Raw genomic sequence first — 13,776 nt, 5'->3', positions numbered from 1 at the left:
AAAATCATCTGGAATTTTGCCTGGCCTGATATTGGAAATCCTTATTCTAATTGCATGAATGAATTGAATGCTCTGTTTTGATAAATCCACTCTGCCAGCAAGGGAATTGTATAAATGAAGCATCACAGATCCGTTTGTGTTTACTGCATGTGTGTGTGTGTGTGTTTGTGAGTGTGTCTGTGCCCGTAAGTCATTTTCATACTCGTCCTGTGCCGTTCTTGATTGCTTGTTTACTCAAGCAAAAACTCTGTTCACAATGTTAACATATAAAATAAATGAAACTCTGACGAGATCTTCCACCCACATATTACAACATATCAAATAGTCGTAAGAGGAACATTTTTCAAAATATCAGTCACCTTATGGAGAAATGGGAGGCAGCATATCAGTATAGAAAACCATTTTTATTTCTCATAAGGCTGTCCTGTAATGTACTTATAGCTACTGGGGGATAACTATGTTTCTCCTTTGTGACTAATACTTTCTCACTGTCACTTTGAATAAATCATCTCTCTGGTGTGTGTAAGAGGAACATCTACATTACAGACACTCTCACCCGTGACCGCTCTCCGCTGCAGAAACTTAATTGTCCTATTATGGTCAGAGTTTCTCTGATGTGTCTGAGGGGAAAGGTCATGGGTGGGTGTTGCTGCTTTCTTTAGTGAGGCAGTTCTATACAGTGTTTTCCTCAGCTTTACTGAAACAACAAGCGCTTTCTGGAGTAACCAAACAACATTGCTGAATGACAAAAGTGAGCAGAACTTATTTTTATGATTCCGTTGTGGCTTTTTCTTCCAATGCGAAACAGTCCTAGACACACCGCACTGTGACGACAGCCTCTGGCTCATGTTTAAGGGTTATTCAGGATTCCAACACGGGGCTTGAATTCTGTAAATATATTTTTCAGCTTCTTGGATCTGTCATCTTAACATGTAATGTATTTATATATGTGTATATATACACAAATTATCTTACATACAAAGAAAAGAAGTGCTCATGAATTTACACTGGGCATGCCCACCAATAAAAGTCAGAATGTTCGTCGTGGAGGATGAGGGTGAGGCCATGGGGTTGACCCTAAAGCCTCTCTGAGAGTCTTCATTAATCGACTATGGGCTTCTAGCGGTAACAGCTGACGGTTTCCTCGGTGCAGCCACAACAAAGCCATCAGTCTCAGGTAGTGAGTCAAATACAAATGCTTTCCACACAGAAATAAAAATAAAGCGACGTAATTTCCCCCAATGTGCCCTCAGTTCCACAGATTGCATGTTCAGGTCTATGAAAGTTTGCCAACCAGTTCACCCTCAGACGGGCGGGGAGAACGTCTTCAAATTATGTTTTAACAACCTCTAAATAGCCCCTGCTAAGCTGCTTCAGTTCTGTAGAGGGAAACAGAGTGAGGGAAGAGTAGGTCAGAAACTGGCCACAGCTGTGTGGAAGAGGAGAGTCACCAACATGGAGCTCATTGATCAAACACGGGATTAGTCTGGTTTCAAATCCTTGGCACCACGCGAGCAAAGCCGTTTTATCTGGGTGGATATCCTTTCTATGGTCCCAGGTAATCCAGTCAGTAGTCGTGGATGTAATAGTTTTAGTCCATTCGATGAGAAGAGAAAGGGTACATGAGGGGAAGGAGCCTGGCGCTGAGCCCTGCAATGGGAGCTCTCTGTTAGGTCCTGGGATGAATCTGCAACACAGAGGAAGAAGAGGAGAGGAGAGAAAACACACATATGCTTAGATCGAACAAAGGCATACAAGTGTGTGAGGATTAGACCCCGAGGAATTGCTTCGTTCGCACGTTTAAAAAAAAACAACCCAAAAAACGAGGGGAGTCTTTTGAGGTGTGGAGGCTTTGTACAGCCCCCTCTCACCTCCTGGTTTATGCTGTGACGGAAAACAGAAAAACAGACAGCTTATATGCTTGGAAACCACACTGAAGATGGAGGTTTATTTGGCATTTTTATGTGTACCAGGACAAATCAGCAAAATTCTTTGCATAGGAAATCCTGGTGTGTTTCCATGCTGTGCATGTCTGCTTCATGGTATAATTTTTAGCATATTTTTGCCTTTAACATTGAGCAGTTTTGCAGGCCCCCTCACAGCCTGCTCCAGCACCTTCATTTGAACCTTCATAGTCAGCCAGCCAATTTCAAACGACCTGATAAAATAACGTTAGCTTTTCTAAATGGGATTGGGGGCCCCTGCTGTGGAGTCTGAGCTGTCTCTCCGTGACTCTGGTTCAGGGACTCTTATTCAGCCCCAGTTGCAGACCTGGACACTTTTCAATGCTGCATTGTACAGCCTTGAGACTGCTATTGAAAGTCCTGCTTTTCAGCATCCTGCTCATCCTGAAGCTCAATAAAAACTGTGCGCACGATGTCTGCAACAGTTACAGTTGTCGAGTTCCTTAATCTCTTTTTATTGTTGTAACAAAAGCATGAAAGAGTTTCATCACATTTCTGACTTATGTTACTGCTTTAAGAGTTTACACTGAAGAAACATCATGTTTCTCGCACACGGCGGTGCCAATTAGAAATCCCATAATCCTCTTCAACAAAGAAATACACTCATGACATTTCCAGCAGTCTTGGCAGGTGGTAACCAGGTGTATGGATTTGATTATGGAGGGTGCTGCATTGGACTCTAATCTCTAACTCACAGTCAGAGCTCCAGTAACTTGTACGTGCCAGTAAGCAAGCCATGTGATTTTATTAGCTTTTTTCCCCCCAGTAACAGTAATGTGCACCTATATTCACCCATTCCATTTATGACGAGGTCTTATGATTAATATCTGAAACCATATGAAAACATGTGCATCTGAAAATATAATGCAGTGCAGCCATAGCCCCGACAGACTTGTTATTGACTTGACAGAATAATTGAATGCAGCGGCAAAGTAAGAATTTTAGCAGGCCATTTATTTCATCTTTGAGCCGTAATTCAATTTTGTTGCAAAACACCGAGTTGACACCAGTTGTAAATGAACATCAGCTCATTTATGCAATTTTCAAGAGCCAAGAATCATCTATTATTCTGCCTTTTTTTCCCCATCAGAGTGGTGGATTTTGTTTTCAGGACATTTAGTATTTAAAAAATATATATTTAAAGATTTTTTTTTCTGGTTTCTCTGCAACGTTTCTGGTGGATACCTTAGTCTGGGGCAGATGTAGATAGTTTTTTGTTGACAGTATTTCAAGAAAATCTGTAACGTGTCTTCTTTTTAAAACATATACCAGATCTTATAAATTAACAGTAGAAGGAAAATATCTTTAAAATGTCAGTTGAAGACAGAATTGTTCATTCTAAATAATGTTCATTTTTGCATCTATTTTATCCAGCAGCATTTTAATATTTTGTTTACTTCTTTTATAACTTATATGCTGTCAATTGCACAATTTTTAAAATTTCATGAAAAGAGAATTTTATAGATTTTACTTAAAGATGCAGACACAACTTCTGGAAAAAAAAGTAGAGTGTGAGTGGTAACAATCACACTGACTTATTTGTGTTTTAGGGATTTTTTTTTTTTTAAATGCAGTCATCACATCGTCTGACAGGAACAGCAGGATTGATGTAGTCACCTTTTTAACTCTTTTGAATGATTCACCGCAGCTGTTGTTATGTATGCTTTAAATAGCTACTCGGATTTAATATTTCCTCCTCCGGGTCTCTTTCTCTGTATAGATTCTCAATTTTTCCCAATGATTTTAAACACTTTTTTTTTTCCCTCTGGGCTCATCTGTCCAGCATTTGCATATGTATGATCTACTGTCTGGTGACATATCAAAATTACCTCTGCCAGAACAAAAGCAGTAACAGGTTACACCACTGAGGATCACTTTCGGTCTGAAATGCAATCCACCAGAGGTTTGTTAGCGGGAAGAGAAGGGTTGTATGCAAATGTCGTCATTTCAACCCACATATGCATGTGAGAGCGACTAAAAGTGTCCTCTGTTCTTTTTTGTCCCCTTCAAACAAACAGTGCAGCGAGCACAAGTGGAACGCTCAAGGATTTCCTGCCTGTTCCCATCTTTGCTGGCAACTTAGGTGTCTGCATTCTAATTTGCTGGGTGCATTAAATTGCAATTTGCTCAGACTTCAGTTAGTAAAAAGACCCAAGGACAATTGCCTTAACAAAAGGATTTAGTGCAAACACAGCCTACCCTTTCCCCTTTCTTGTTTAGTGCTGAACAAATCAATCATGCTTGCTCAGAAACCACTTGAAATAGCACTAAAGAGCACCCTCTGAAAACAGAAGACTCCAGACAAGAAAATACATCAAGATCCATTTAATGTGACATTGACAATGGATAAAGAAAAGCAAATGAACATAAATTAATCAGTAGCACTTGGAATGAACTCCTTCACCATTACTATGTATAAATATGTCATAAGGATGACAATCTGGGCACTTTTGGGAGTCTGAACCGCATCTGTCAGTTTAGAGTCTCATCCTTTAAACAAAGTGTATATCTCAAACAATGCACTGTTTATGATTAGTTTATAATTATTCTGTTTGTCATCGTGATGACATTATACAAAGCTGAAGGAGAAAGAAGCGTTGTCAGGCTCAGAGATGGAACGAATCATTCCTGGGTGAAGCTGGACTGTATGCGGCACGGCCGTTTGGAGTTCAGTTTGATCAACTTCAGAGCTCGATCTCCCGATTTGACAAATTAGATGGTGAAGCATCTGCTGGCAGGTCACTTTTGCTCTCGGGCTATCTCACAGATGGGCTACATCCTGTCACAGTGTGTTATTTTGCTTGAAAAAGTGCCCTCTGCTCCTTTTAATAAGGGACTTGCGGCACACTGAACAGCAAGTAAATCATGTCAGACTAGCTGGAGATGGAACACACTGAAAAGTGTGAAAGATGGTGCTTCGCTTAAATGTAACGCTTTGCACTCACTAATCTGAACACTTGATAGTGGAAATATTGTGTCTTTATACAGTTAGAACAACTTCTGTAGATGAATAAGAAACGTTTGCTGCAGTGTGAAATCACTAGAAAAAGTTCAAATTCATGGGATGCGGGATGACGCTCGTATTAGATATGTATCACATTCGCGCTTTGATAGTGACAACATATTGATATTCACTCTAGTACACTAACAATGAGGTTATTAAATGAATGTAATTTTTTCTCTCACTATCATCAAAAGGGGAGAAGAATGAATAAGAGAAATGGTGCTTCGATTACAGCCTCTCTCATTCTGCCTGTCTCTTTTAAGGTGTGTAATTGTTTGGAGGGAGCAGAAATGGATTGATCTATTTAGCCAGTGGAGCGGGTAATGCAGATCTATGGTGGGCGAGTGTTTTGGAAGGTGCTCCCCAGCCTCGCTCTCACTGTGACTTCCACAAACAAAAGGGCCTGCCTTGTCTGCTGATACAGAACAGGCAATGAAGGGCTCCCTCTCTGAAAGACATAAAGAAAGAAAAGAAGAAACATGGGTGTCAGGCACTGGCTTTTTGCTTGTTGCTTCTTACTTTGAATGCCAATTTTTTGTGAACGATGATGATGATGAAGCCTGTCTTTGGCTGTACATGTACGCACGCCTGTCTCATTGTGTTTCACTTGCACGTTTCAGAACCAAATAAAAACCTATAGGTGGAACAAAATGACTAGGAAAAAGAAAACACGCCGCTGTGTTGTGAGTTTGGTGGCTTGTAAGGGAACAAATACAAATGAGGCAATTTGGCCTGAGAGGCAGGTGAATGAGGAATGTTGATTAAAAAAGAGAGCAGAGTGCAGGATAAAAGCCCTTTCATGTAGCCTGTGGGCTATGCTGTGTGCTGATAGCTGCTTCAACAAGACCCTCTGAGGGGGATCAGGACATCAAGTGGCCTCTGATAAGAAGCCACACAACGAAAAGGGAAGAGATCTGCCCGCCAGCCTCAGTTGTGCACACATGAGTGTACCCGTACAAACACAGACATATCAAACACATCAAACATGTGCGTGCATACACAACTAGGAGCACACACACATGGAGGAGCAAGTAGCATGTCACAGATTAGTGCCTAATGGGATTGGCAGACCGGTGCAAGGCACTGTAATCAAACCCACACAGTGGCCGATAGCAAAAAACAGGACATGGAACAAAGGAGGCAATGAAAGGAAGAAGGACTGATCCTGCCATTACACACTGATCACAGACAGCAGGGTTCTGCTAAGAGGCGGACCTGACTCTGTGTGTGTGTGTGTATGTTTCTACAGTGCTCTGTGAATGTGCTGCTATAGCATGCTGTATGCATATGTATGTTAAGCCATCTGCGCACTAAACATTTTACTGATACATGAGCCACAGTTTCTGTAAAAAAATTTGCAGCAACTTGCTTATTATTTATGCGTGCTCTGCCTGCGCTTGGTGATAAATATTTACAGTGGGTGGCGGTGCGATCAGTATTTGTGTCACGCCTGCCTAATCATGCACAGCATGTAAACACACACTTGATTATTTCGCACTGAGTATTTGGGTTAATGGGAAGTCATTGAACATGAATTGGTCCCACTCCTACTGCCCAACACTCAAATGCATACAGTGATGTGAGAGAGACGTGAAAACATAGAAGGAAAAAAAAAGAACAGCTTAAAAAAAGACTAACCTTTACAGAAGCAAGAATGCAGCTCAATTTCTGTTGACGCATCCTCTGCATTTTGCTTCCGGAAGCTAAAAAGGGGAGTATGGCTGGGTGTTCTGCAAAGAGAGGGTCAAGAAAAAAAGGACACGTGTGTATTCGGTAGAAAAGCACCTGCAGGCCTGACCTTTGTGCGCTCTTCTCTTAAGATTTTGACATTAGACCAAAGCCATGTGACAGTATAGCTTTTCCTTCTTTTGTGTGCAGAAATTTACAAACTCGATTTCTGCATCTCATGAGAGTAAAAAAAAAAGAATTCACTGACGCTACAGTACTGTGCCAAACTCTTGAGCCACCCCGCATTGCTTTATATTTTGTTAGGAAAATGGCTAATAGGTGCAATGATTTATTGAATTATGCAAACATACATTTAGGACAACAACAAAAAAACGTGTTATTTTCTAACCAGGTATCCTTTTACTGCTCTGGCAATGTGATTGGGATCATTGTCATGCTCCAAAATGAAGCTTTTATCAATTAGATGCTTTTCCAGATATTATTCCAACATAGATCAAAATCTGATGGTAATTTCTCTTTTAATAATTCCAACAATCTCCAACACCACTGGCTGAAATGCAGGCCTAAACCATGACAGAGCCTCCACCGTGTTTTACAGATGGCTGTGGACCCTCACTGTTGTACTCATTGCTGATACATACTGATCATGATCTGAACCAAATTTGGATTCATCACTCTGTAAGACTTTTCAGTTCAATTCTAGTGCAATTTGGCTACCTCAGCCTCTTCTCCCTGTTTCTCTTCATGAAGATCAGATTATTGACAGCCACACTTCCACTGAGACTGTAGTGAACATTGCTGATGAAGCTTTAGAGAACAGTAGATCAGCTGAAGGGCCAGAGGCATCTCTCAGGTCTTGGCTGGATTTCATTTCCTATTCTTAAGGACATGAGATACTGTTCACCTGCTGTAGATCATTTTTGGGCCTGTCAGTTCTTTGTTTGTCCTCTACTCACCTGATGTCCTAAATTGGTTTGAACACAATGCACACCATGTTGACAATAGAACTTTGGGAATGACCTTGTTGGTGCAAAAATATTTTATGCCTGTTAAACTGTGTTATCGTAAGCGTTTTTCATAGTTTTGACTAAAGAATTAGGAAGAAGTCACATGCTTTTGCAAAGGGCTGCTAGTCATAAAGTGTCTAAAGATATGATTTATTATTGGTTCTTTGCTAAGTTGTCTGTGATGTGGAGATATAATAATATAATACAGATGCGGTTCATATAATACTATTTGGCTGATTATAAGTCAGTGTTAAGCGACTCATCCAAAACAGCAAACAGAGAGCGCAGGTATAAGGGCTGGACTGGAGAATTAGTGAAAAAGAAATGTCAGAAAGCCTGCCCAAGACATCTTTAAGTACCTGGCTCCTTCGAAGTAAAATACAAAGAAATGACAGGTTGCTCAAGACTTTTGAACAGTACTGTTCATAAGACAGCCATCATTTTAAATCTACTTTCTTCACATTATGCAGTGGGCTGCATTGATACTTCTAGATGTATTCTAAAGAGTAAACCAAGTACTGCACCTTACCTTGACAAGCTGGCAAGACCCCATTCGATCAACTCCTTTCTGAAAATTTTAAGCCTGCGATGGCTGTGAGGGGCCCCTTTGAAAGCTTTATGTCTATCTGCTGGCACATAAATCTACAGAACAACCTTGGGAAGCCCCATGACGTCTAGCCTTCACTGGCTGTTCCCCGTTTCTCTACTATCACATTAGCCTCTGCTGCTATTCAAAGTCATTGTCACCAAGCACTGGAAGGGAGAAAGGGGGTCAATTAAGTGAATACAAATCAGGTGATCAACTTGTCACAGTGCTGGGCTGCTGGCTTAGAGGACTAAACTCTGCATTATTTTTGCATACTGCAATCGAAGTGAGTGCACAAAGCTGAAAAAGCAGTGGAGGAGCAGAGCAGCCATTAACTTTATGTCGTTGACAAGTGTGGCCTGAGGCAGATCCCACCTGTTTGTTTACCGCCTGCTTTATATTTATCTTTTTACTACTATGGGCCATTAGATAGGTTGCTTACACTGAACAGAACCAACCTTGTTATAGAGAGGGCACAGCTTTTGGATGAATTTCTTTACAGTGCTATTTCAGCACATTTATATGGGTTTGAAAATCTGTGTTTCAATGTACGCAGCAGCAGGCAGTTGACAAGTTCAAGAAAAACGATTAAATTTAAAGTTGTCTGGCTATATGCAATGCATTGTGTGGAAACGGTGTAAGTGTGCCATGTCGCATGGTTGGTTAGGTGTGCATTTCGACTCGCAGCACAGAAATGACAAACACATGCATGTAAAGTATGCATAGAATAGCTTCTGCGTATTATGAGAGTATGTGTGTGCATGCAGATGGAGGCAGCTGAACTTAAGTGTGTGTGGTTTCTCACCCTTGTGGTCTTGATTTTGTTCCCAGAGGAGCACATCCATCCAGAGTTGTCAGGCAGAGTCTTACACTCTTCTCCCTCCAGACACGGTTCCATCTCACACCACCATTTCCCAATTACAATGGACGCTGTGAAAGATGAGCACAGACACATAACAAAGCAGCATTAGTTTAGACACATAGTTCCCTGCCCTCCAGCCCCACATCCTCTCCTAAACTGGACTTACCTTCTACTTGAGACAAATATAACACAGAACAAAAAAGAAATAAATAAAATGGGAAAAAGATTTTCCCAATTTATTTGTGCCTGCATGTGTTTCACTTCAGTACAGCTGTTATTGCTGTTTCCCTCCACTCCTCTGCTCTCTGTTTCACTGTGTGTGTTTCCGCTTCATTGTGTGATCCGTGTGCAAAGTTCCATCCACACACAAAGAACATAGCGGGACAGACAGTGACTTTAAAGTAAAGACAACCACAGCTGATTTGGAGAACAGGGGAAAATGAGTGTTTAAATAATAAGTCAAGTGTCAAAATCACAATTGCTGGGATTAAATTTATTACAAATCCCATCTCATTCCCCTGTGAATGTAATCTTATGTTCTCTGTTTGCATTTGTTTCATGTGTCATGTTCAAAGTGCGTTACTCATACCTAACTTAGTGGAACCATTTTCTCTAAGAACGAAATGAAGTACTTGAAAAGGCACTGCAGGCTAGTAATGGTAATGACAAGACTTGAAGAAATGGAAGCAGGATGCATTGAAAAGCAACAAATTCAGTTTGTAAAATGTAGGGAAAAATCACTGTTAAAATGACTGATTAAAAAAAATTGTATTATTTTCAAGACTGTGTTTTTCAAATAGGCATGGAAAGTATAAAATGTATAGTAACATACAATTTAAAAACATAAGGATTAGCATTCAAAATGTGGGTGGAATCACACATGCAGAAAACTCCCACACAAACATATTTGGTGTGCAAATTATCCACACAGGCAGAATTGTGAGCACTTACACAGAAGCAGCCACACATTATATTACGAGCATCTCCAGAGGAACATCCAGCAGTGTCTCTAAATGAATATTTTTCCTCCTCTTTGGCCTCAGAGCAATTGTATTGTTGCTGCATGGGTACTTTAGCTGTTGACAATAATGTCTTATACCAACAGAAATTAATCATTATTTTGTTTTGATATAGCTACATTGCATGTAGGGGAGCAATCTCATTTTTAATCAAAACTAATTGCCTCTCATCGACTGAATTCTTCCTCCAGCTATTTAACAAAAGCAAATATGTTCTCATCTTCACATCAAGATGTCTTTCCCTCCCCTTTTTCCAGTTCTCTTTCTCTCTCTCTCTGTCTCTAGGTACATATATGGGTTTTTTTTAACCCAAAGTATATATGACATGTTAAAGAGCACCAAACATGCACTTTCTAACACTCAAATCTTTTTATGTAGCAATTAAAAAGATACTTTGTTACTTCTTCTAATTAACTTACTTCAGTCCATATGTTTTTATAGTTGCAAACCACCAGCCTCCTGGGTGTTTCATAGCTTGTGCGTCACTGAGCATTATAGTGCTTATACCATTGCTACTTGCCAACAAACTGCCATATGTAATACAACTGAAAATACAACTAAAAATATCAGTTACTCATTTTCAAATATAGCTCATTTTGATCTACGCTTCCACATTAAAAACCCTCCTGATTCTCCCAAGTGTAATACACATTTAAAACTGTATAAATGGGTTTCTCACTGAGAAGCTTCATGTCTTTTTTTTGAGCTTGTCGTTGGTGGTTACACAAATAACTCTAGTTCTTGTGAACTTAAACTGAGGCTCAGCTATTCCTTCCTTTGGCTACGCTTTGATACATAGATTAATACTAAGGTTAAGGTTACTAAATGCTAATCTACACCTTACAACCAATAAGAATTTTAAATGGCCATCTAAGGCTGCTAAATTATGGAATTTACTTTTCTTTTATTGAATAATAACAAAACCACAAGTCATTCGTTTGATCTGATTGATTAAAGTGGGTGTGAATGTATCAAACTGATTTTAAGCATAAAAGAAAATATCAGAACCAGCCCAGGCTGTAGTTTAGATTCAGTTGATCATATGGGGTAACATCCTTCCCTGTGCATTTTATATAGTTTTGTAGTATTTTTGTCTTTTAAATTTTTAAAATCCACTCTAGGTTCCCACTGCAATTTGTCAGAGTGGGAACCTCTCTTCAAGTTACTGTAAATCCCAGCACAAATCAAAACCAGTCTTTCAAAGTCAAGCTGTGATTCATTTATTAACCATGAAGCTTAAAAAAGAAACTTTTTGTTTTTCACACTCCTCCGTTAGAGCCTTCTGACAGAAAAAGTTAAAACTTCAAAGCAGGTTTTCAGATGATAAGTGATCTCTTGTCCCAACAGAATTTTTGCTGCATGCACTGTGTTTTCTTAAATTCACTCTTTAAAGAGCATCTTTCCTTTTATCTTGTTGACACAAAGAGGACGTGAAGGTGAAATTATTGGGTAAGTGCAATGAGTTAAAACGGTATCATTTCATTTTCCAAACCTTGTTGTTTTTTTTCTGAACCATTTGGAAAAAATACTTTTTTACCCTCCAGCATGTGTTGCCAAGGTTACAGACCAACCACCAATCAATTGTGAGCATGAGCAACATGCCGTCTCTACCTGATGGAAGAAGACTGTTAAAGTGCCGTCCCTCACAGCACAGAGTGTGCTACAGTTGAACCAACACACACATACATATACACCAGAGGGAGACTGGAGCACTGCTGTTCAGTAAACTTGCCATGTTATGCTGTCTCCTCCTTCATTTTTTTCCCTCCATGAGCCCCAAGAATACTAAATACAGGAACGAGAGCATCCACTAACCGGCTGTAAATGCGCCCTTTGGCTTCCCCTGTGGCTGTTTACCTTATACACTAATTACATGTTGGTCCACCATAAACTGCGCTTCCTTATCTTGGCTTTCTCCGTGTCTTAAATATTTCCCATGTTTAATTGTGTTTACATTGAGCTGCTTTAGGTGCCAAATCATAAGTATGCAGGAAGCCTTCATTAAGCTGCAAATCAGAACTAGACTTGAGGAGATGTGTTTAATCATTTCTACTGAGTGATGATGATGTGCCGTGTTGTTACCATTCTGCTAGCCCCATCCCGTCACTCCAGAGAGTGAACAGGAAACCAAAAAGTTGTTTTTCAATACACCAACAACCCAGGAGGATTTATAGCCAACAATGTGAATGCTGAGTTCACTTCAAATTGAAGAACGGTAAAGGAGTGCCTGGCAAAACAAAAATCAATTCCTTTAAACCAAAACAAACAAACAAAAAACAGGAAAAGGCAGAAAAAGAAAGATAGAAGAAAAAGAAGTAAAAACGAGGTGGGAGATTAAAAACCTGCATCACATGAGAACTGCTTAGCAGTGAATTGACTTTCTTCTAACCCTGAAATGCTTCCACATGAAGTAGATTGTTCATACAACAGTCTAAAAAAACACATTGAATGCATAAAGTTTGTTTTTCTTTTTTTATTCATCCCTCAATTTTCATTTCGTTTAGGGGCAGCTGTAGGTCAGAAGGTCAGTGGCTTGAACCGTGGCTCCTCCAGCAAGGATGTCAAAGTATCCTTGGGCAAGATGAACCCCAAATTGGCCCTGATGCATCTATTGGAGTGTGAGACGGTGTGTAAATCTTAGACAAAAGTGCTCCAAAGAATAAAATGAAGTGCTATGGAAACAGGTGAATGAGGCTTGTGGAAGAAAGCAGTTTGAGCACACAGCTGGAGCAGAAGAGCACTAAGCGTGTACGAGTCCACTTCATTAACGACTAATGTAAAAATATGCAGTGTTTATAATTAGGGAAGAGCCATAATTCTAGCTGACTGTTCGCACCTCTTACTTGTTGATTATTAATTATTTTTTTGCTAATTTGTAAATGGTTATTATATTGAAGAACATTTACCACTTTGTTTGCAGCATTTAAGTGTGTCAGTAACACTGATATGAGGCCTCATTTTCAGTACTGTACAAAAGTGTTATGCTACTCCTCATTTTTTATATTTTGCCAAATTAAAGAACATTTTCGGAAAGAAGCTGATTGAATGGGGGTCTTGCCAGCCTGTCATTGTGAGATGAGGACTTGGTTTACTTTGAAATCCATCTATAAGTTTCAGTTTATCCCACAAATCATTGTTTTATATACAGTACTGTCAAAAGTTTTAAGCCACCCATCATTTATTTGCCTTTTGGTGTCAAGGAGCCAGACTTTATTGCAATTCTTAAAGTTTCCTGAAGGGCAAAGTTTTTCTTTGGACATTGGCAGCTTTTTCACTCATTGTACCATTTTTAGAAGATTTTCTTTGCCTGTTTTTGTTTGCTTGTTAAGTTACTTAACCTTAATCTATGAATCACTCAAGAATAAATAAGGCACCTTGCTCAAGGACTGAATGAGTGTAGTGTGTGACAGACACTTAAATTGTATCTTAGTCACTCTGTTACTTGTCACAAAAACACATAATTTCTTTACATTCTTTAGTTGAACCTAGGAAAAATGCCAAAGATCAAACAGTTTGACAGGCATAAAATAGTGTTCTTGAAACAACAAGTTGATTCCCAAAGAGGTATTAGCTGAAAACCTGGCATATATTGTCATGGTGTGCAGTGGGTTCTTAAAATTTTTGGATGAAAGTTGTAGAGGACAA

The 13,776-nt window shown here is 39.6% G+C and overlaps 1 protein-coding gene across 5 annotated transcripts in view; it reads right to left on the bottom strand.

Moving 5' to 3' along the window:
- Nucleotides 1-383: 383 nt before the first annotated feature.
- Nucleotides 384-13,776, bottom strand: part of tafa1b (TAFA chemokine like family member 1b) — a 111,912-nt gene continuing 98,519 nt past the window's right edge. For 2 of the 5 annotated variants that reach the window (XM_025907430.1, XM_025907433.1), the window contains 3 exons: nt 9,056-9,180; nt 6,607-6,698; nt 384-1,687 (listed from right to left, as the gene is read on the bottom strand). In XM_025907430.1, the coding sequence (XP_025763215.1) occupies nt 6,672-6,698; nt 9,056-9,180 (152 nt within the window). In that variant the 3' untranslated portion in view covers nt 384-1,687; nt 6,607-6,671. Of the gene's footprint in view, nt 1,688-4,274; nt 5,417-6,606; nt 6,699-9,055; nt 9,181-13,776 lie in introns of those variants that run through there. The other 3 variants (XM_025907431.1, XM_025907432.1, XM_025907429.1) reach the window with 3 other exon arrangements.

The sequence above is a fragment of the Oreochromis niloticus genome, linkage group LG5, assembly GCF_001858045.2.
Source record: "Oreochromis niloticus isolate F11D_XX linkage group LG5, O_niloticus_UMD_NMBU, whole genome shotgun sequence".
Lineage (NCBI taxonomy): Eukaryota > Metazoa > Chordata > Actinopteri > Cichliformes > Cichlidae > Oreochromis > Oreochromis niloticus.
The sequence above is the reverse complement of the archived record's forward strand: the minus strand, read 5'-3'. Positions and strand labels throughout refer to the sequence as shown.